Source organism: Onychostoma macrolepis, chromosome 16 (assembly GCF_012432095.1).
Source record: "Onychostoma macrolepis isolate SWU-2019 chromosome 16, ASM1243209v1, whole genome shotgun sequence".
Taxonomy (NCBI): Eukaryota; Metazoa; Chordata; class Actinopteri; order Cypriniformes; family Cyprinidae; genus Onychostoma; species Onychostoma macrolepis.
This window is the reverse complement of record NC_081170.1, coordinates 10,942,962-10,966,782: the sequence shown is the minus strand read 5'-3', so window position 1 is coordinate 10,966,782 and position 23,821 is coordinate 10,942,962. Positions and strand designations below refer to the sequence as shown.

Here is a 23,821-nt window from a genome sequence, read left to right as displayed (position 1 = left end):
GTATTAGACATTTAATTTAATATAATATTTTACAGCATAAATCTACATTATATACTACTAATAAACAAGTTATTTTATTGTGCCAACAACAGCAAATTTTGTGTAATTTATATTAGATCTGATCGGATACAATAATTTGATTAGACATTCTAATTCTAAGAACGTGGATATTTTGTTGTTAGTACATTTAGAAGACAAATACTGACAGAAATACAAAAATTACTAATTCAGCGAATCATCCACAGACTGTAATGTGGATTGTAATGTAGGCTATCTACCTGTTAATGAACGACCTTCGGGAACTATCGTCTCCACTCTCCAGAAAGCGGGCACACAGATATTGTGAGCGGAGAGGATTAGCGGAATCAGTATGTCTTTAGCGGAGCGGTAACAGAACACTTTGAGCTGCGAGAGGGGGGCACCTCAGCCGATGAGGACAGAGGGGCCACCCAGGCCACCCCCCTGTGCAGGGCCCTGTTTAAATATTTAAACATTTATTAACATACCGTTATCATTTGTTTGTAAGGTATTGCATATACTGTTTTAACTTTGGTCTGGCTGATATATGTCAGATTTGGAAGACTATCCATTTGACATAAACAGTATTTGCAGGAACAAATTTGCTGTCTTGAATTGATTACTACTGTGAATTCTTTATACAGTATATGTTCAGGGTAAGACAGATGCAATTGATTCTAACAATATGTATTCCTTCTAATCTCTCATGTTTCATTTTTGGCTTAAATAAAATACATTTGGTCCTCTATTCCAAACCACAGAATAACCATTGCACACATTATCATGATGTTGCTATCAACAAATATCTCACAATTTGTGCATCCATGCAGAGCATAATCAACACAATGAAATATAGTCATATCACCAGTTAACTTTTCATCATGAACAAACAAATAACAGAGTTTTTCTATTTCGATTGAATATCAGCATTTGTCAGAAACTAAGGACCACACATCATGGCTTGCTTTACTCACTCAAACACATAGCTAAATATTTACCTTGCAAAACTAAAGCTACGAGTAGGAGGACCTGGCACAAACCTTGGGCTGATGTTCATTTCCTGTATTTGCAGGTGTCAAGAAAATGATAAATTCTAGTAAGAAGAAAAGTAAAGTGAATTATAAGAATGAATAATGCACTTCATGGCTGGTACTGTCATTCATTGTTTTTTGAGCTGTTCAGTCATGACATCAATTTGTAGGCCTACTTGGAAGACAAATTCATCATGATTTCTTAAAGGAATAGCTCACCCCAAAAATTTGCACCCTCAGGTCCAAGGTGTAGATGAGTTAGTTTCTTCATTGTAACAGATTTCATTTGCTCACCAGTGGATCCCCTGCAGTGAATGGGTGCCGTCAGAAAGAGAGGTCTAACAGCTGATGAAAACATCAAAAGTAATCTACACAACTCCAGTCAATCAGTTAATGTCTTGTGAAGTGGAAAGCAGCATGTTTGTAAGAAACAATTCCATTGTTAAGGAATTATCATTTTAAATCTTTGCCATCTGTTCAAAATACCACAATTCATGATAATGCTTCCTTCATTGAAAAAATTCATCCTCTGTTGTTGAGTGTGAATTCTGCAGCTGCTGCTGTGAGTATTTTTTATGATGCTAACAAAATCTCGCCATGCACAAACATCTGAATACGCGTGCCTGTTCCTTTAACTCATCTAGGGGCGTGGCTAGATTTCAGCGCACATTTGATTGACAGGGGAATGCAGGGGGAGAAACTTAACCCGCGCAGCCTGTAGTATCCACGCTGTATCGCACAGTCTCGTGTCACACCCCCAGTCTGCCACTGTGAGCACATAAAGCTGCTTTACATCACTGGACTTGAATAGTTCTCCGTATTCACGGGTGACTATACAGTTTGGTTACGGCTTAATACGACAAGTTTGCCATTTGGAATTAAAATAACTACGTTTTGAATGTGGATACTTCAGGTTAATCCAACTGGATATTGCCGTTTTCTCCGACAGAATGATTTAAATAGATAGGCTACTTTAAGTATAACGAATGATTTATTTTTTCTTTCTAAACGAAAGGAAACTATTTCAGTCACCTGCAACATTTGACAGTAGATGAATCTTTTCATCCTGGACTACATCGAATTATAGGTAAGTTTATTTTTTTTTAATTTATTATTATTATTTTTAGAAACTTTTAATATAATACAATAATAGAGCTAAATGGAATAAAACAGGATAAAAACAAAGTAAAAATGTACTCTGGGAACGAGCTACTTCAGCTTTGTGTCATTTGGTTTAATTCATATGTTTTAGACTGTGATTATTGATGATGCCAAATTACCACAGTTTTACTGTTGTAACAATAACTAGTAAAAATTAATTTTTCATTGTTCATTTCACTGGTTCATTAACTGGTAAACATTCATAAGGTTTTCAAAATCAGTTTGATATTTTTTGGCATCAGTTAAAATCATTTTCAAAGATGTGAAGCTTTTATTTTTTAATTAAAAATAAATAGACAAACCATGCATGATATTAAATTTTAAATAGGCTATATATTTATAATTAACAATAGTTCTACACCATGCTCCAAATATTAAAAAACAAATTAAAAACACCAGTTTACAATCATTAATTTGTCAGTTTTTATTCCCTTAGTTGACTTTTTGTGATTCATTTTCCCTCTTTTGTCCTGAGCATGAATTTATTTAGTTAAATGTAAGCCTGTCTATTTTTTGAGTGTTTTATTATTAGAATTATAAAATACAGTTCATGAGAACTATATTTTATTTGTGGATTTATTAAAGGGGGAATGTTTGATGATGTACAAGAATATTTCTTTTAAAGTCTTAATGATGGATGAGTTTGAATGTGTGACACTGTGACACAACATTTTGTCAGTCAGAACTTACATTGCAGTGACATACCATGTGTTAGGCTACACATTTGAATAATCTAAAATCTATTCAACCACAGTTTGCATTTGTACATTATGTAAGACTGTTCACTTACTTTTGGCTTTATGAAGCATGTTCTTGGAACAATAACATCTCAATCTCTTGCCTTTTCAGTAGCTCACTATATTAATTTGGAAAGTTTGGTCAGCCCATTTTTTAAATAATCAGGTTTGTCAGACTACAGGAAGCTCTTAGTTATCATTACACCCAGTTCTCCATTAGGCTATATATTTTATGTAATTCTCATATAAGACTAAAATAGAGAAGACCTTCAACTGATGAGTTCCCTTGTAAAATCAGCAGAGACTAACAGATGCATCGATGACAGCAAGATGAGACAAGTCATCATAAAATGAAAGAGGGCCCAGCATTGGACCAGGCTCAGCATTAATAAAAAACTAAAAAAAGTTTCCTCTATGAGTAAGGTTTTGGGCTTTTGGTCTTATGTCTGCATACCCACATATCTTTTCAACCTTTATTATTTTCTTTCTTCAGTGAAACACTAAATAAAAACTTTAGCAAAGTTTCTCACTACTCTTTTCTGTTCAATAAAAGTTAATGTTGAGATGACTTTTCACAACCCAAAGCCACTCCTTTAGAACTTTAGAACACTCGAAATAGAGTCCTCAAATTGTATGATTTATTGTAAATTTTGAAGCTTGACAGCCCATAGTTACAATTTGCTTGCTAGCTATATATGGAAAACAGAAGATCTACTTTTGTGACCTAAAGAGGATAGAAAATCATGCAGACGTTCTGATGGTGAGAAATGATGACAGGATGTGACTCTCTTTGAGTCTTGAGAAGCTGCAGCTCATTGCAAGCAAAAAGTATAGAGCTTCTCAAGTTCATGCAATGTCATGCAGCATACCCATACTTCATTTATTAATAGAGTTGCTGAAGAGATTGATTCGAAACTCCACAATCAATCAAACATTTACCTCAGAAGCTGTAGGCTGTAAAAGACATATGTTTTGTACATTTCAAAGAGGTTTTCACACATCTGTGGAGTCTTTGGAAGAATGTAGCAGTTGCTTTGGCTGTTGATAAGAGTCTCTTTTGCTGCATTGACTAATGCAGATAACAAATGGGATTTTGGTGCTGCTGGTGTTGCATCTGTGGTCTTAATGATAGAGCAGCTGATTGAGTGTTGGGAGCATATTGCGGTCGTGTCAGGTTGCACCATTGTTTACATCAACTTTCCCCCCTTAATCGAACAGGTGAGAAGGTCCAAGTGCAGCTGTCACTGTTGGGAGCCATCTAGATGCGTGTGCATGTGTGATGTTGTAATGACAGCACAAGGGTATGACCACCGGAGATGTTTGACACAGACATTTTTAGCTATCAAATCCTTTTGATTAGGCTATGGACCACACTCCATTCCCATATAGACAAATAAGCACGTAGATATTTATTGATCCCCTCAGGAATATTAAGGATTAACTAAAGAAGGATTACGAGACAGCTGCTCTTTACTAATCTATGATACTATGCTTTGAAATCAATCCAACACATTTTCTTAACCCATGCAATGATGCCTTCATTATCATAAAAGTGTCATGATCAGACTCCTTCACACTTGTGAGTCAATTAGACCTCATTTGCAAACGGGAAGCTATACTGTTTACAGATGAAAGTATCTGGTGACGTGTTATTTTCCTGTTATCTCTATTTTAAGCATCTGAAACTAACTTTGTTAATCTCTAAAGACAGGTGCTGAGAATGGGAAACTGTTGCTGCTGGGTTGTTGAACACAAAGTGTCTTAGTTGACATACTATATGAATACTTGTGACATTCATTTAATGGTTAAACTTCCAAGTATGTTCCCATAGCTCTTCAATATACAGTAGAAGTAAAGTAGCTTAGAAACTTTGCACAGTAAGCCAAACGTCTGGATGTCTGGAGGCTGCAGGAAATTATGGACTGCTGGCCAAAACCAACAAGCAGTCAAAAGGAATAAAAAAAAAGAGGCTTTGGGTTAATTTCGGTCGATGTTTACTAAAACAGCAGCACGGATCTACTCAGACTAGCATGCTATACACAAAAATACCACAATGAATTGTAGCTTAAGCGTTCAGTCTGCAATTTCCTGTGTGCAAAGCTACTTCTGATGAGTCTCAATAAGGAAAACCTCCCAGATAACTTTTCTGGAGTGCAAAGGTGAATTGCACGTCATATGTAGGATTACCAAAAAATGGCAGTAAATCTTGAGGCTTGTTTTTCACAAGCAAAGCCAAGAGAAAATCTAGGATGTCATGGAACACAAAAAGGGCCATTCATACCAAGAATGACATCAATAACCATAAAGTTAAAGATAAGAGTTAAAGTTAGGAAAGTTAAAAGAAGAGAATAGTGCAGTCCACACCACAATTATTACAATAATGACACACAAAAAAATAACGTTCACAAAAAAACAATATAGCTGGAGTCACTTTCAAAGCATTTTTTCCAATGATAAAAATATTGACAGCCAATCAGAATCCAGTCAGCTTTTAAGCGCTTGAGCATTGAAAGCAGCATACATTATAAGTGCATCATGCACAGAATAATCAGAATGTTATCATCTGTTGGTGTGGATACTAATATAGTTATCGTTCTTGGTGTGAACGGGCCTTAAGGGTCTATTTCTGTGCATCTATTTGAGATCCTTATGTCACCAGTCCTAATGGATCAGTTAAGTGACAGCTAATTGTTTGCGATGCGTCACCAGTCGCTTTCTGTCCAGATAAAGTAAACAACTAGCTTGAAGGTGTCGCACTTAGTAATGAGTGCAAAGATAGCAAATCAGTTCAGACTGGATTTGAATCTATGTTTAGTAACTTTAATTAATAGTACTGTCTTATAACAGGCATGATGACTAGCAGTCGAGGTGCAGCTTATAATATGGATATTTGCAGCCATCGCAGTGAACTCAAAAGCTCTCTCTTTATCTCTGGTGCAAGTTTATTTTGAGCCGCAGTGCTGTCTCTCTTTGATCACCAGTGTTCCCTATGGTAAAGGCCCAAGAGTGAGGCCAGCGAAACAGTTGAGGGCATTTGTGGAGGGTAAAGATGATGGACAATGGACAGAATCACCTTTCAACACCTCTTTAAATACATTGGGGATAACATTAAAGAGCCAGTAAATCACTCTCGCCTCCATGCTAATGTGGCGTCACTTTACATCTGTCCGGCCAAACCTGTAGAATTTCCTCACATTTGTCCTTGTCAGTAGACTTAACACATGCGGTGTGTATTTAAATCTTTAAAAATCTTAAAGAAGCTGAAGTGTGCATTTTTTTCAGTGCTGAAATACTTTCTCCTATCGCATTTTAATGAACAGGGAAAACTATAAGTAAAGTAATTTACCCGTTCTTAAATTAGACATTTTAAGTGTATTTCCCGGTCACTGTTTTTGCCATTCCCGTTGGTACAGAATTTACACACTGTTCTAAAATTGCCAATTTTCAATTGGTTAATCGTGACATTCAGCACTTTGATACTTCCTAATAGAGTTCAACAGTGCCTTGCACTTTTTCAGTGGCCTTGGTTTTGGAAATGTTTTTTCCATTCATTTTTCCATATGGAATTTTGCCTTCTTTAAGATTTATAAGCCATGAATCAAACAACCTGCTATCAGCGAGGTGAATCACAACATTACAAAGAAAAAAGACTTTCTACTTAGTGACTTTAATGAGGGAAAACATTACATGATCAAATAAAAGATGACAAATGAATATAAAACTGCTGATTTCAAGAGGTTGATTTTGTATATAGAAACAATGTTATTGCACAGTATGCATATACTAATATACATATAAAGTAGTTTGAGAGTGTATGGAGACTGTATTGTCATTCCCATTGCTTCATGGGCAGATGCTAAAGGAGATTTCTTTGCAGAGTCATAGGTAATGTAGTTTTTCACCTGGAATTCTTAAAAAAAAAAAAAAAGTCAGCAAAAGCATATACCATTGATTAACAACCTTATAGCTCACAGTAGGTCTGTCACAAAGGTTTATAAGTTATCATTAAAAATGAATCCCTCTATGGAGAAAATAAATGCAATTTTTACTTCTGGAACCCGACTGTCTTGCATTGTAACCTTTCTCATCGGTAACTGAAACTGGCGCTACTTTCATGTCTCAGACTCACACATTTTGTTTCGTACAGTGCAAATGATGCCTTCTTACATCTCAGTTGTTGACTGTGCTGAAAATCACTTCAGATGTCTACAGTATTAATATTATTCTAATATTGTTGCATTGTTGGCTGATTGCTATAATGATTTTTTTTTTCTGGTGGAAGTTTTAAGATAATATATAGGGAAGAAAATACTCAACTCAAATCAATATTTGTGTAATGAGCGGTATAATGTACAGTTAGCCAGCCATTATCGCAAAATAAACAGACTGTAAATTATTATTAAGAATAATGACAGACTGTCTGTTGATGATCCCTCGCATAAACTTGAACAGCCTTGTAGACTGACATTTGCATAATTAATTCCTGCTGTGCCTTTAAACAAACCTTTAGTGCTTATTTTTCCAGGTTGTAGCCTGACAAACTGTGATTTAAAGATATGAAAATTTTAATACTGCCCAAGCCAAGCCATCTTAATGTCCCAGAGAAAACTCAATGTAGATGGATGAATGTGGCTCAATGTGGTGATTTACATACAATTTTTAAAGTAAAGCAAGCTCTTGTAACACTATAAACTCTATTTTCCTGGCTTTTTGCTTAAAATATAATTGATTTTAAAAAATCTAGAACAAACATGGCTACAGCTCATAAAACTTTTAAAAAATGTCATTTTTTATGATTACAAATTTTTTGTAATTTGCTGGTCTGAATGGTTTTCGTTTCATTACAGGCACATATGTAAGAGGCCACAAGCAACAATGTCAAAGACACAGAAATCAGAGTCCAGGTCTCGCTCTCGATCGGCCTCCAGATCAAGATCCCATTCTGATTCCCGCTCCCGTTCCAGATCACAAAGCAGCTCTAGATCTAGATCCAGGAAACGCAGATACTGGTAAGTGTCTAGTATGCTAATTAAATAGAAGCTACTGGTTTTGCAATCATGGCATACAAAATATTTTGTAAATTAAAAATTAGATGGTTACCATCAGTGTTGGGGGTAACGCATTACAAGTAACGCGAGTTACGTAATAAGATTACTTTTTTCAAGTAACTAGTAAAGTAACACATTACTTTTTAATTTACAAGAAAATATCTGAGTTACTTTTTCAAAAAAGTAACGCCAGTTACTTTTTTCCCATTTATTGACTGACAGTTCTCCTGTCCCCATGTTGGGAGAAATGAGGAAGTGAGGCGTTGTGTGAGCTGTGTGAACATAATCTTACTGTAGTTCTAGACTAAATGTGAATGTGCATTAATTCATCCCACTCGCAAAAAACAGATTTAGTATTCATCAAAATGAACTAAAACAGTGAAATGTAAACTCAGAATATGATGCATACCTGCAATAATTAAACATGTTAAACAACACAAATGTATCTAATCCCATTTTATTAACCAATGTCTTTGCTGCTGACCTTTGATGATCCAGTTCAACCATACTAATAAGCAAAAATAACTTTAGATAAACTAACAATTGTGCTTCATTGTTTTTTTATTGCTGAAGAGTGTTGAACTTTCTTCTCCTGCGTTCTACTGTACAGATGTGAATTTACTTTTCCTTCAGCCTGAGGTTTATTCAGTACACTGTTTGGTGTGAAAGGGCTTTTACATTTGCTATAAATAGAACTTCTTATATTAAAAACAATCAAGCCCTGCTCATATTTAAAAAGTAACACAAAAGTAACATAACACATTACTTTCCATAAAAAGTAACAAAGTAATGTAATTAGTTACTTTTTTAGGTAGTAACGCAATATTGTAATGCATTACCTTTAAAAGTAACTTTCCCCAACACTGGTTACCATTACTGCAGCGTACAAAGCAGGTGTGTGCAGATGTTGGACGAAGAAGTTGGTTTTGATGATTAATTTCAGTTTTGAGTCAGATTTTGTACTTTCAAGTTTCAGTCATCACTTTCAGTGACGTGTTGTGGATTTAAATACATAACAGAATGAATAGGAAAGGAGGGATGTGTTGTAATATAATTTCTAAGAGGAAAAACTAATTAAATTATCAGTAATCATTTCCATTTTCCTAAGTACTGGGTCATTCATGCAGATTAATTTAGCCTCTTTTGCTGTATTCCAATCAGGCCCACATGGAATTAGCTCACAGTTCTGCGTAAATAAACCTAGAAAATGTCAGAAGAAAGATTCCATCTGGGTCTACTTATAATCTTGTGCTTGGTGAACAATGAACATTAGCTACTCATTCTGACCGTCCTACAAAGTACAAATCTAAACACAATAAGGCTTACTGTGTCTTGACAGATGTGCTTAAGGATTGAGTGGGTTGGCAAACTGTTAACTTCTCACTTTGTTCGTAAACACACAATAGAACTTCATTGTAAACACACACCATGTGACTCATGCTCGGCTTCCCCTCCATGACTCATTTTACATTAAAATCAATATTCCAGTGCCAGTCTCAGCGTCTAGCCACAGCTGCCAGGCCAAAGTTATGTAAGGTACACCTCCGTACGTATAAATGCACCCTGTGCTTTTATACTCTGGCTTCCTCACTTGTTGAAAAGGGGCTGCTCAGTCACTGTGATTTTACTCTCCATGTGTTCATCAGCATTGCATAAAGTCTGAGATTTGGGAAGGGCTGTGGTGTTGGAAAGGCTCACCACACTTTCTTATTTCCCGTGCTAAAATTGTACTTCCCTGCACATTCTCATAGAACTGCTGGTTTTGTGCTTACAACACAGTGGAGCCCGTTAGGTAGCCAAATGTAAATTGCCCCTGCCAAAAAACTGCTGCTTTCTATTAGACAAAAACGGATACATATTTGTGGTACTCTGGTTTTTTGTTTTAAATATTTTTGAGGATGCATGATTTTTTCCCATAAGCATGAATCCTTTTTCCTGTGTGGCTGACAGTATACTTTGAGGCCAGTCGGGAGAGATGTACAATTTTTCATGCAAATGGAATCTGTAGAGGGCAAAATCTGATGTCCCTTATTTGCAAGGGAAATCTTGAGAGCCTGGCCTCTCATTGCTGACCACAGTTTCAGAGAGATGCCGCAGCTGGAAAAAGCTTGATGCATGCATGTCATTAGAATGAAGAATAGCTGTATGGTTTTGAATTAAGTCAAACTGTCATAAGGTCATAAGTGGATAAAAAAATGCAGTCATTACTAAATCATAAATGACCTGTTTCTGAGAAAGCAAAGTACTAAATAAAAGGGAGAGTTTGTCCAAAGTTTGTTCATTTACTCCAAATCTGTATTTCTTTATTCTTCTGTGGAACATAAAAGAATTGTACTAGTTGCTTTTTTCAAGTGCTGTTACAGTTTAAAGGTTTAAAAACTGCAAATGCAAAACTCTATAAAAGTTGTCGATATGACTTTTGCGCAGAGGAGATTTCAGGTCTTCTGAAGTCTTATGATAGCTTTGTGTGACAAACAGCCCAAAAATTCTGTCATTCTGTATTATCTTGTGAGATGTGAGCTACAATATCAAGGTTTTTAGTCAATAAGGACTTAAATTTGGTCCGTTTTTCTCACATAAAGCTGTCATATGACTTTAGAAGTCATATGGATGACTTTTTTTGTTGCTTTTGTACCCTTTTAGAAGATTAAATGCTTCAGTTTCCATTCATTGTAATAACAGGGAAAAGTGCAACCAGTACAACTAAAATGTCTGCTTTTGTGCTTCCCAGAAGACAGAAAATGATATAGGTTTGAAATTACATGAGAATGACTAAATAATTACTTAAATCAATTTAACTTAGTGGATAAATAGCTTTTCAAATAAGGGAGCTGTTGTAATTGTTACCTTCAGTTAAAGTCTGCTCTCTGTGCAAAGCTAGTGCATTGTAACTGGCAGGCTGAGAACCTCCTCTTTGCTTCGTAGAAAGAGAGTAGAAATCTTTCCCATATGACCCATGTGACTGACTCTTTCCATCCGTGCTCACTGGAGGAGATGCAAAGTCCCTCTTGCTCACTGTGAGAATATCATGTTGCTCTGTGCACTACCTTCTTACTCTGTATTCCAATGAAAAAACGCATCAGGTGAGTACAACACCAGCTGAAACTGTAGGTTATTGTTAATGTCATTATGTTTGTAGTTGTTTTTCGGATTGTAAATTGGTTGCAGGGTGCTTCAGTTGGATAATCATTTGCAACACCGTTTCACTTTCCAAATGACAAAAAATTCCACTGTACTGGAATGACGGGTTTTAATACAATGCTAGACATAATTGCATGTCGTCTGTAATTTTATTCTCTAACACAGTTGATGTGTGCATTATGTTGAAATCGTTCAGTGTCTGTTCATTTTCCAAGGAGATTATATTCTATGAATTATACATATTGAATATTCTATAGATCAGAGTGCAATGCACAGTATGAAGTACTTGCATGTGCAAGTTGTTTAGTTGATTATCAGTGTTTGTGATATGTTAAGACATGCTGAAAGGGACTGCTTTACAGAGAGACCAGAACTATTTACTTTAGATGTGTTCATAAATAGAACAACAGGGCCACCGTGTGGCTACAGTTGACCTTGCACCCAGAGCTAATTGTAATTGGTCATAGCAGTAAGTGTTTATACTACCTGAAATAATTCTGAAAAATAGTGTTACACTAATTATTGACCTTAAATTATTAAAAGAGCTGAATTCACAGTTAAATATTTATTGTATATTTGTACAATTGTATTGCTATATTCATTGTCCTTTTTTGCTTTAGAAATTAATGTTATCAGTTATTATAGGATTAGTTAACCATTTATTATTATTTATTTAATAACAATCATTTATTATAATTATTATTACTATTATTGTGCATTCTTTTAAGAGAATCTTTTTCATACAACTACTGGGCTTTCTAGCTCCAAAAAGGATAAAAATCATCTATTTGTGTGAGGAAGTGGCCCAAAGTCATTATTTACTGTTAATCTGAAATATTACCTAAAGCATTTAGTTGGACATCAATAAAATAAACATCATTCGTTCTGAAGTGTCTCATAACCAAATTTCTTGACATTTTAACTTTATAAATTTGATTTGAGATCTGCAATGGAGGTGAAGATTAGTAGTGAAAATCTTTTGGTCATGCAGATGTATCAAGATATGAGGCTTCAGAAGAAAATGTAGGCTACTTTTATGTAGCTTTTATAGTGTTTTTAGTCCTCTTTGGGTCCCATATTAAGGAAAAAATCTAAGTAAAAATTAGTTTGTTTTCCAATATCATATGTAATGTCTCTTTGTGTAATTTTCTATATCCTAAAGAGTTTTGTTGACTCAGTTCTTCTTTTTGTTGTCTTCAAGCTCTAGGTCTCGCTCTCGGTCAAGATCCCATTCTCCATCCCACAACCGGGAGCGGAACCACACACGGGAATACCAGAACCAACGTGAGTTTCGAGGCAACCACAGAGGCTTCCGGAGGCCATATTACTTCCGGGGTAGAGGTCAGGGCTTTTTCCGGGGCCGCTTTCAGCGCGGTGGAAGGGGTGGATATAATAACTACCGACCCAAAAACTGGCAGAACTTCCGGCAGCACCATCAGCAGCAACAGCAGCAGTACTACCCCAACAGCCCCAAGAGGGGCCGCTCACGTTCACGCTCTCCCAAGAAGCAGTCAAAAGGTTCTCAGTCCCGCAGCCATTCCCGCCGCTCTGACAGGTCGTCCTCAGGGAGATCGCCACAGTCGCACCATTCTTCCTCCTCCAACTCTGGGTCTGCCAAACGCAGTTGCAAAGATGTAAGAGAGGACATCTCTGTGCCCGAAGAAACCCGAGGAGGAGGAGATGGGGCTCTGGCAGAGCAGGTGGGAGGCTCTCCAGTGGCCAAAGGGAACTCTGATGGAGACAGGACTGTGGAGAACTGTCAGGTTTTGAGGAACCATGACACTAGTCCTAAAAAGGCAAGTCTGCAGGTTTGCTCCACTGTCACTAATGACCAACCGATGGACTCTGCAACCAACGAGACAAGTCCTGCTCATAATGCTCCTAATAAAGTTGCCACCACCTGGCAGAGTGTTGAGACTGCACCTTCAAACCCCAGCCTCATAAAGAAGGTTTTCAATGGGTTTGGGCTCTTTACAAATATTGACCAACAGACAGATGATACAATTGCTATCTCCGCTGCGTTTTTGAAGTAAGTTTGCTTTCTTTTAATGAAAAACTGTGTTGCTTATTTATCAGTTTGTACACATCCTAAAAGTTTGGAATAATAGTCTCTATATAAAGTCTCTAAGGCTCACCAAGGCTGCATTTATTTGATCAAAAATCAGTAATATTATGAAATATTATTTGATTTAATGTAATTGTTTTCTATTTAAAAAATATTTCAAAATGTATTTTACTTCTGTGATGACAGTTGAATTTTCAGCCATTACTCTTCTGTGCCACATGATAATTCAGAAATCATTCTAATACTAATATGCTGATTTGGTGCTCAGGAAACATTTTTTATTATTGTCAATGACACACAAATTGATCAAAAGTGACAATATTATTACAAATGACATAAGACATAATGTTACTAAAGATTCCTGTTTCAAATAAATGCTGTTTATTTGAACTTTTTATTAATCAAATAATCCAGAAAAAGGAAATTTTCAACACTGATAATATTAAGAGCGATTATTAATTGAAAATCATGTGATGCTGAAGATTGGAGTAATGGCTGCTGAAAATTCAGCTTTGCCACCAAGGGCATAAATTACATTTTTTACATTATTACATTGTTTAAATTACATTAATTTTTCAAAATATTAAATATAGTTTTTACTGTATTTTTAATCAAATAAATGCAAACTTGGTGAGTGACTTATTTTAAAAACATAAAAAAATCTTTGTAATTCCAAACTTTTTACCAATAGTGTATATTATTTCATTGTTTATCCTAGGGCTGGGTATTATCGCAGGCTTCCTGATTTGATTCCATTTAATCTCTGTCTGCTAATGCTGTATATCATAAAAGGCAATTTCAGAATGATTCAAATCAGTAACTCATATTTTTGAGCCATTCATGAAACAAATCATCCCATAAGATTCATCAATTGCCTGCATCAGGGCTACACTGGATGCATTGTATATTTTTGATTCACTAAATAGGACTGATTCATGAGAATGATTCATAGTAGTCATTTGTTAGTCAAGAGTCAATTGTTCAAACAAAGATCATCATTTCTACCCAGCCCTAGATTCATTTGTCCTGTACATACTGTGTTTTAGGCCTTTCAAGCGAATTAAATGACAGATGTTCATAATTTCGATGGATTATATGCATTTGAAATTTGCTTTCTATTTTCTTTTTCTTTTTTACCTTTATTTTAGTCAGTGTAAGAGTGGAAATAACATATAAGTCCTGTGCGTGTGCCAGAAAAAAAGTAAGATTGCACAGTTGGGTTGCAATCTGCCCTTCAAATGCATCAAAAGAGCTGTTGGAAGAAAGAACCAACACACATGAAGAGCTAGATATGCCTTGTTTACAAATGTCAGCTCACAGTCTGTAATTTAGATGTTCTAAAAAGGTCTAAAAGGTTTATATTTGCACTTTGCAAATGGATGAAGTGAAATTTTCCCAGCCTCACACACACTTGTTTACCTGTTTCACAGTGGAAGCCATTCATTTGTACACGGTAAAATGAACAAATCCATTACAGTTTATGAATAGTTCTGTCAATCTGACTTGGGGCAGAAGTCCATGGTCACGTCAAACTGACAACAGATGTGTCTGAGCACGTTATTGTAAATAATAATAAACTGAAAATCTCTTTCTCTCATTGACTAGATTTCTGGAGGAGCAAAATCTTAAAAAACAGGCCTCTACATGGGACGACAACACACATAAAGGGAAAAGTAATGGAGATATAGTATGTGATAAAGAAAATGGAGAAATGTTTGAAAAGGGCATTGAGTTGTCTCGCATTTCAGATCACGACAATGCAGGAGAGAAGGAGAAATCCAAATCTGCCAAGAGTGGTGATGGTAACAAGTTATCCATAAGCTCCACTAAAAGGGGTTCACGAAATGGCCCGACACTTCTGTGCGAGGATGGAGAGAATGATGATGAAGAAATAGAGATGTCTGATAGGGTGAGGGATATGGAAAATGATCCCTCCAAAAGAAAAAGCAAAAGCAAAGTCACAGTATCCGCTCGTGAAATGTTCGAGAACCGGATCAGGAGGATGCAGGACATGGCGTGGGATGATGAGCTGGAAGCTCTCCTGCTCTGCCATAAACAGGAAAGAGCAGCAAATTTACTAGCTGCTCTCTCTAAGAGAGACCAGCTCAGTGGCATGTTTAAGGATCCCTCACCTGAAAAGCTCTCTAATGTAAAACGAAAGGAGAAAACCACACTAAGTTCCTCTTCTAATCCCACACTGCTGCCCAGGAGGAGCTCTGAGAACCGTGAGCAAGAGATGTTTGTGGTTATGAATGAAGAATCCCCACCAAGAGCTTCAGTGAAAAGAGGAAGTGAATTCAGTGTGAGGATGGATTCTCTAAGTGATGACCTTGCAAGGTAAATTATTTTCATTTCCCTCCAAGATCTCAGCAAGGACCTTTTGCTTCTACTTGCATCTTCACAAACCTTTGTACTGTTGAATTCTATTTCATTTTGCCTTTCCTAACCATTGATGTATTTGACAGGACGTCTGTTTTGAGCAATGAAAGAAGGAATCTTCTGGATTTACTGCATCTTGATAAGAAGGATTGGGAGTTTCAAACTGTCCTTCAGCATCTTCAGGCTCAGCAGTCACCCAAAAGTCCATCTGAGCTGTTTGCCCAACACATAGTTTCAATTGTCCATCACATTAAAGGTGACTGAAACTGATGACTGATGTCTTTTGCAGTCAAGGTTGTGTACACTGGCCTAAAAATGAAATGTATTAATTTTATATATATATATATATATATATATATATATATATACACACACACACATACAGTATCTCACAGAAGTGAGTACACCCCTCACGTTTTTGTACATATTTTATTATATCTTTTCATGTGACAACAGTGAAGAAATGACACTTTGCTACAATGTAAAGTAGTGAGTGTACAGCTTGTATAACAGTGTAAATTTGCTGTCCCCTCAAAACAACTCAACACACAGCCATTAATGTCTAAACCACTGGCCACAAAAGTGAGTACACCCCTAAGTGAAAATGTCAAAATTGGGCCCAAAGTGTCAATATTTTGTGTGGCCACCATTATATTTTCCAGCACTGCCTTAACCCTCTTGGGCATGGAGTTCACCAGAGCTTCACAGGTTGCCACTGGAGTCCACAGAGCTGGTGGATGTTAGAGACCATGCGCTCCTCCACCTTCCGTTTCAGGATGCCCCACAGATGCTCAATAGGGTTTAGGTCTGGAGACATGCTTGGCCAGTCCATCACCTTTACCCTCAGCTTCTTTAGCAAGACAGTGGTTGTCTTTGAGGTGTGTTTGGGGTCGTTATCATGTTGGAATACTGCCCTGCGGCCCAGTCTCTGCTTCAGTATGTCACAGTACATGTTGGCATTCATGGTTCCCTCAATGAACTGTAGCTCCCCAGTGCCGGCAGCACTCATGCAGCCCCAGACCATGACACTCCCACCACCATGCTTGACTGTAGGCAAGACACACTTGTCTTTGTGCTCCTCACCTGGTTGCCGCCACACACTCTTGACACCATCTGAACCAAATAAGTTTATCTTGGTCTCATCAGACCACAGGACATGGTTCCAGTAATCCATGTCCTTAGTCTGCTTGTCTTCAGCAAACCGTTTGCAGGCTTTCTTGTGCATCATCTTTAGAAGAGGCTTCCTTCTGGGACGACAGCCATGCAGACCAATTTGATGCAGTGTGCGGCGTATGGTCTGAGCACTGACAGGCTGACCCCCACCCCTTCAACCTCTGCAGCAATGCTGGCAGCACTCATACGTCTATTTCCCAAACACAACCTCTGGATATGACGCTGAGCACGTGCACTCAACTTCTTTGGTTGTGTTCTGAGTGGAACCTGTCCTGTTAAACCGCTGTATGGTCTTGGCCACCATGCTGCAGCTCAGTTTCAGGGTCTTGGCAATCTTCTTATAGCCTACGCCATCTTTATGTAGAGCAACAATTCTTTTTTTCAGATCCTCAGAGAGTTCTTTGCCATGAGGTGCCATGTTGAACTCCCAGTGACCAGTATGAGAGAGTGAGTGCGATAACACCAAATTTAACACACCTGCTCCCCATTCACACCTGAGACCTTGTAACACTAAGGAGTCACATGACACCGGGGAGAGAAAATGGCTAATTGGGCTCAATTTGGACATTTTCACTTAGGGGTGTACTCACTTTGTGGCCAGCGGTTTAGACATTAATGGCTGTGTGTTGAGTTGTTTTGAGGGGACAGCAAATTTACACTGTTATACAAGCTGTACACTCACTACTTTACATTGTAGCAAAGTGTCATTTCTTCAGTGTTGTCACATGAAAAGATATAATAAAATATTTACAAACATGTGAGGAGTGTACTCACTTCTGTGAGATACTTTATGTATATATATATATATATATATATATATATATACACACACACACCACAAGTATACCCCTCACATTTCAGCAACAATTTCAGTATATCTTCTCAAGAGACAATACTACACAAATGAAACTTGGATATATTTTAGATTAGTCAATGTGCAGCTTGTATAGAAGTACAATTTCCTGTCCTCTAAAAATAACTCAGCATATAGCCATTATTGTCCAAATCACTGGCAACAAAAATGAGTACACCCTAAGTGAACATGTCAAAACTGTGTCCAAAGTGTCAATATTTTGTAGGGGAACCACCGTTATCTAGCACTGCCCTGGTCATGGAATTCACCAGAGCTGCGCAGGTTGTTGCTGGCATCCTCTTCCACTCCTCCATAATGACATCTCGGAGCTGTTGGATGTTAGACACATGGTGAATGCCCCACAGGTGTTCAATAGGGTTCAGGTCTGGAGACATACTTGGCCACTCCATCACCTTCAACTTCAGCTTCATCAGCAAGGCAGTTGTCATCTTGGCGGTGTGTTTGGGGTCGTTATTATGTTGGAAAGCTGCCGTTTGGCCCAGTTTCTGAAGGGAGGGCATAATGTTCTGCTTCAGAATGTCACAATACATATTGGAATCCATGTTTCCCTCAATGAACCGCAGCACCCCAGTACCAGCAGCACTCATGCAGCCCCAGACCATGTTGCTACCACCACCATGCTTGACTGTAGGCAAGACACAATTTTCATGGTACCAGGGCGTCACCACACATGCTGGACACCATCTGAGCCTTACAAGTTTATCTTAGTCTCATCAGACCACAGGACATGGTTCCAGAAATTCATACTCTTGTACAGGTTGTCTTCAGCAAACTGTTTGCAGGCTTTTTTGTGAGCCAACTTAAGAAGATTCTTCCTTCTGGGATGACCGCCATGCAAACTGACTTGTTGCAGTGTGTAGCGTATGGTCTGAGCACTGACAAGCTGACCTCCCACTTCTGCAACCTCTAAAGCAATGCTGGCAGCACTCATACGTCTGTTTTTTGAAGCCAGCTTCTGCACCTGACGCACAGCATGAGAACCTAACTTCTTTGATTGACATTTACATTTATGCATTTAGCAGACGCTTTTATCCAAAGCGACTTACATTGCATTCAAGTTACAGTTTTACATTTTTACATTTTGCTTTTCCTGGGAATCGAACCCATGATCTTGGCGTTGCTAGCGCCATGCTCTACTATTTGAGCTACAGGAAAGCTATAGGACCTTTGCGAGCCCTGTTCCAAGTGGAACCCATCTTGGAAAACCTCTGTATGACGCTGGCCACTGTACTGTAACTCAGTTCCAGGGTGTTACAGAACTTCTTATAGCCTCGGCCATCTTTGTGGAGAGCAACAATTCTTATTCAATAACGAGTTCTTTGCCATGAGGTGCCATGTTGAACATCCAGTGGTCAGTATGAAAGAATTGTACTCAAAGTTCCAAATTGTAACTGCTCTAAAACAAGATACACAAATTTGTATGGTCCTGTCGAGCAGAAAAAAACATGAACATGATGAATAGGACATGTGGCTTTGCATGGTTAAACGACGTATAGCTGTTATCACTTAGGGTGTACTCACTTTTGTTGCCATCTTTTTTGACAATAATGGCTGTATGTCGAGTTATTTTCAGAGGACAGTAAATCTTTACTGCTATACAAGTTGCACATTGACTACTCTAAAATATATCCAAGTTTCATTTCTATAGTTTTGTCCCTTGAGAAGATATACTAAAATGTGAGGGGTGTACTCACTTTTGTGAGATACTGTATATATATATAAATATGAATAATTCCTCATTTAATTGAAAAAACAAACAAACAAATTATTATTTGTCTGCCCACAGCTCAATATTTTCCTTCCTCTGGATTGACCCTAAATGACCGATTTGCCATGTACCAGAGAAGAGCTGCTGAGAAAGAATTCATGAAGCAGAGAAAGAGTCCAGAGATACACAGGTACAAAAATTCAGGGACAACTTCCCAGGCTGCTTTCTCACGCACGTATTAGTAATTTATTTGTTTTGACAATTTCTAAGGCTCTAAGAAAGGAGGATTGACATTCATCAAAATATTCCTCTTTCCACCTCTTTTTTTTCATAGGAGAATTGATGTTTCTCCCAGTGCTTTTAAGAGGCATTCTCTTCTGTTTGATGAGATGAAAAGCTCCATGGAAAACAGCTTCAAGGTGACCGAACATTTTGAAATATGACGTATTTTGGAAAAGGATGCTGCTCGAGTGATCCGTCCAGAGCATTCTTAGGCTTCCTTCTCTCGCTAAACTCTGTTTCTGATGAGAGAGGCATAAAATTCCAAATGTGAGATGCAAAAAGAGGTGCATTCAGGTTGTTGTGTTGTAAATGCCCCCTCAACGTTTGATGGTAACCTTTTACTATGGGTACAAGCCTTCCTAAGAGGCAAGAAATCAGGGGTCAGAAATGGAAGTGACCAGTTGTTCCCATGTCAAATCCATTCAAAGGACTCTAAACAAAAGTCATAGTAAGTATTCCTCTTCAAAGCCTGCAAAGAACAAGTGAGGTGTTTAGGCCAAGTAAAAACAACATACTTTCATGAGCACCAATGAAAGTATATCTGCTGTGGTCCTGTAATGTTGCCTCCTGTACTATTTTGTTTTGTTTATTGTCTTTTTTTGTTTTGGTGAGCAAGTAAGAGGAAATGCAATTGTTACCTTTGCGGCCTATTGCCATTTCTGAGAAATACTGTTTAATTAGCCTGTTGAAAGAGTGTGAGAAGACAAAATGGCACTTAAAATTATATTAGAAAAGGTCTCTTCCTCTCATCCATTTGCATGGTTGTTATAATTCAGCTGTTGCCATGTTTTCCGTTTTAGTCCCACCCCATGCAATGCTACATGAAGCTACTGGAACGCCGCTAACCCTCATCTGGCCAAAATATCTCTTTGTCCTCACCACAGGTCGATGGTAAAAAATCTAAAGGTGATTCAGTGGACCTTCGGCTGGATATTGAGCGCAGAAAGAAATGCTTGAGTGGGGAGAGAGAGCACAGAGAGGAGGAGTATGGAGGAAGAGAATCGAGGGAATCTCCAGATTCAAACAAGGAAATATCCACTGAGAAAAACTCAAAGAACCACAAAAAACAGAAGTAAGCTGCTGTATAGGCATGTCAGAGTGATCATGAATTACAGTGGTTCTGCTCTGAGTTGTTCAGTTATAGAAAACAGAATTAAGAGAGACTTAGACGGTTGAAGCTGCTGCCATTTTGGTGACTTTTTTGGTGACTTTGGTGACAAAACTGTTTGTATTTTTTCAGTTGTATTTTTGTTTGGGTTTGTTGTGTCCTCTCAAGTGAAAAAATCCTGCCTTGGTGATAATGACTTCTCTAAATGTAGTATTTTGATCAACCAACAAACAATTTGCAATTTCAGCTAAAATTTTACTTGCCTCAACATTAAAAGAATGGTTGAGTCAAGTAAAGATTAAACAAGATGAAACCGTCAAGAAGTCCTTCTTGAGCCTCTCAAGAGGGCTTAAAACATTTATAAAAAGGCCTGAAGATGCGTTCACACTCACAGCAGTCTGCAGCAACAAGAAGTCAGACAATTTCAATGAGAGTTGGTGATGTGAGGCGACATGAGTGGCAGAAATTGTTGGCAGTGCGAATGTTGAGCAGAGTTGAACTTGATGCAAATGAGCTGCAATATGATGCAGCAACTTCCAAAGGGAGTGGAGCTTACATGATTTTAACCTCCTGATACCGTCAAGTTTGAACGCCTGCTTGTGCCCAATAGGACAGCAAATTGGTCACCTTCAGCTATTAAATCACTGTCAGTGTGAACGTACCTTTTTGTCTTTCTGGTCAGCTGGATATATGGAATATGTTGGATAAAGGCTGTCAAGTGTTTAAAAAAATGTCCTGATTTCCTAAAGGTAAAGATTAATTTATAGTTGGTGGAGAAGCAAATGACATGATAAAGTCATCTTGCATGTGTTAAAGAACAATAAAAGTTGTCAGCTTTGATCCAGTTGATTTTTAAGACCTGTTTTCATTCTTGAACAATGAATGAATCGAATGTTATTTCATTCCTAAGGAAAAACAAGAAGAAACGTGAGCATTCTGGGTCATCTTCCTCATCTTCATCGTCTCCCTTTGTTTACCATGAAGAAGACACTGAGATAAAGGCAGAAGGTTTCTCCAAAATACAACAGGGGCTTAGGGAGTATGGAGAGCCTGCAGAAAGAGGACGGGCACGAGGAGGCTTTGTACGTTTTTGGTGGTATGAATAACTAAGATGTTTGTTTATTGCTGTGGTACTTAAGGTTGCCATGTGCTGTTTCTCAGCAGCTTAGAATACGCGGTAGAAGTTGGAACCGAGGAAATTTCCATGGACGCAGTAATGGTAATTCACAGATGAACATGTCAGCAAAGAATGACGACTGGGATCAAGAATACACTCCCAAGAGCAAGAAATACTTCCTAGTATGTTGTGATCTTTGTAACACCCATTCTGCTTTACCTTTCTATTAGAGTTTCTAATGGAAAAATAGTCCCACCTACAACTATATATGTCTTTGCAGCACAGTGAAAGAGATGGTGAAGCTCAGAAGAAGATGATGGACACACGAGGACGTGGTCGCGGTAATGCTCTTCGCACAAAGGGACGTTTCATCCTCCGGAGGGCCACAAATACCAACACCACCAATAATACGAGCCCTAAATGGGCTCATGATAAATTCCAGGCCACTGATGATGATGAGGGTGACCAGCAAGGAGATGATGTTGAACAGGACCAGTGAGAACAGAGCAGTAACGATGTTAAGATCCCTCATCATGCTTTAAATCCAGCCTTCACACTTTCAAGAATGGATATAATATTCACATCCATATGCATCTAAAACTTTTTGATAGGAAAGAGGCTTTTTTATTGTATTGCTTTGATTTCCTATTTTCGTGAGGATGCTTTTTGTCAGCTTGGTCATGTTTTGTGCTTTTTTTTTTTTTTTTTTGTACATGCAGACTCTCAAAAGTTCATAGAAAAATACATATTATGGAGTTTAAACAAAGTTATCTAGAGGAGCACATTCATCTAATCATGACAGACACTGTTAAAGGCAACTTCAAATTTATTTTCTATCCTTAAATTGAAATCGAGTGCCTCCATTGTGAATCCAGTCTGCTTTTTTGCACAAGACTATTAAAACATGCAAACGAAACAAACATGGAACAAAAAGTTCATATCTAAGTAGTGAAAAACTGATTGGATAAGGCAGTCCAATTGATCAGCCTATATTTGTCCATTTTGAGATTATTACTTGATTAAAGGAACTGTTTATCTCCCCACTTTTTTTAGTTTCCAATTTTACTGATAGCTTTGTCTATGGATAGTAAAATTTTTTATTTGTGTGTGAATTTTGATTGTTGTGTAAAACACAGTACAGTTCAACATAATACGACACATATGTAGTTTATTGGCCACACAGCTTGTTGATATTAGGCATCAAAAAGCCCATTTTATTTGACCACTAGTTCAATGGTTAGGTGCCATCAATACACCATAGTGCCTGAAGTGTAGAATACCAGTAACTATGGCTGGTTACTCATTATTGCTGTTGAACAAAATAGATGTACATATTAATGTTTTGTGGACTTAATTGAAACTCTTTGAGACCCTTGTGTGTCTACCTATAGAAACGAAGATCATGACTTAACTTGTATGAATGACCCAGTCTCACTATGGGACCAAACTACAGCAGGTAGACATTCGTGTCCCAGTCAATGACATGTGGGGGGAAAAGATTTACATTCATCCAACTGCTAGTCAAAGATGTCAACTTTGAAACTGGACAAACAGCCTACAGATAAAGTTAAATGTACATGCACTTACAAATGTTTTAAAGACCGTTCAATTTTTGATTTATTGGGGTGCAAGTTTTTGACAATATGTGTGTGCATCCTGTTTTATTATGGTTTTTCTAATGTGTGTCTTGTCTTCAAATTGTATGCCTTTTTCTATTGGCTAAGCACCTTTATTTTTGTTTTTGAAGAGTTAAAGTATGAAGAATATCCTGGGGGGGAAAGTGAACAATTTTCATTCATACTCAAAATTGGATTTTAGCTGTCTGGGTTCTGATTTGCACTGTATGACATATACATTTTGACTTGCATTTATATACTCACAATCAGAAAGAAATAAAAATGCAGCAATTTTACATCTGACTGATTTTTGTGTCAAGTAGAAACAGGAAGTCGTTTTTTTTTTTTTTTGAGACCAAAAAC

General features: G+C 37.6%; 1 protein-coding gene across 3 annotated transcripts; it reads left to right on the top strand.

Annotated features, from left to right (window-relative positions):
* Nucleotides 1-1,786: 1,786 nt before the first annotated feature.
* Nucleotides 1,787-23,754, top strand: thrap3a (thyroid hormone receptor associated protein 3a). Of its 3 annotated transcripts, XM_058746170.1 has the most exons (12): nt 1,823-1,876; nt 2,065-2,136; nt 7,795-7,956; nt 12,338-13,165; nt 14,807-15,538; nt 15,667-15,836; nt 19,414-19,525; nt 19,670-19,754; nt 20,502-20,689; nt 21,636-21,807; nt 21,887-22,024; nt 22,123-23,754. In XM_058746170.1, the coding sequence occupies exons 3-12, from the start codon at nt 7,823-7,825 to the stop codon at nt 22,339-22,341; spliced, it is 2,778 nt and encodes a 925-aa protein (XP_058602153.1). In that variant the 5' UTR covers nt 1,823-1,876; nt 2,065-2,136; nt 7,795-7,822; the 3' UTR covers nt 22,342-23,754. The 3 variants fall into 3 exon arrangements, with proteins under 3 accessions (XP_058602156.1, XP_058602153.1, XP_058602157.1); XM_058746173.1 differs by having other exon boundaries at nt 1,787-2,136; nt 21,890-22,024; XM_058746174.1 differs by lacking the exons at nt 1,823-1,876; nt 2,065-2,136; nt 7,795-7,956 and adding an exon at nt 10,942-11,078.
* The last annotated feature ends 67 nt before the right edge of the window (nt 23,755-23,821 follow it).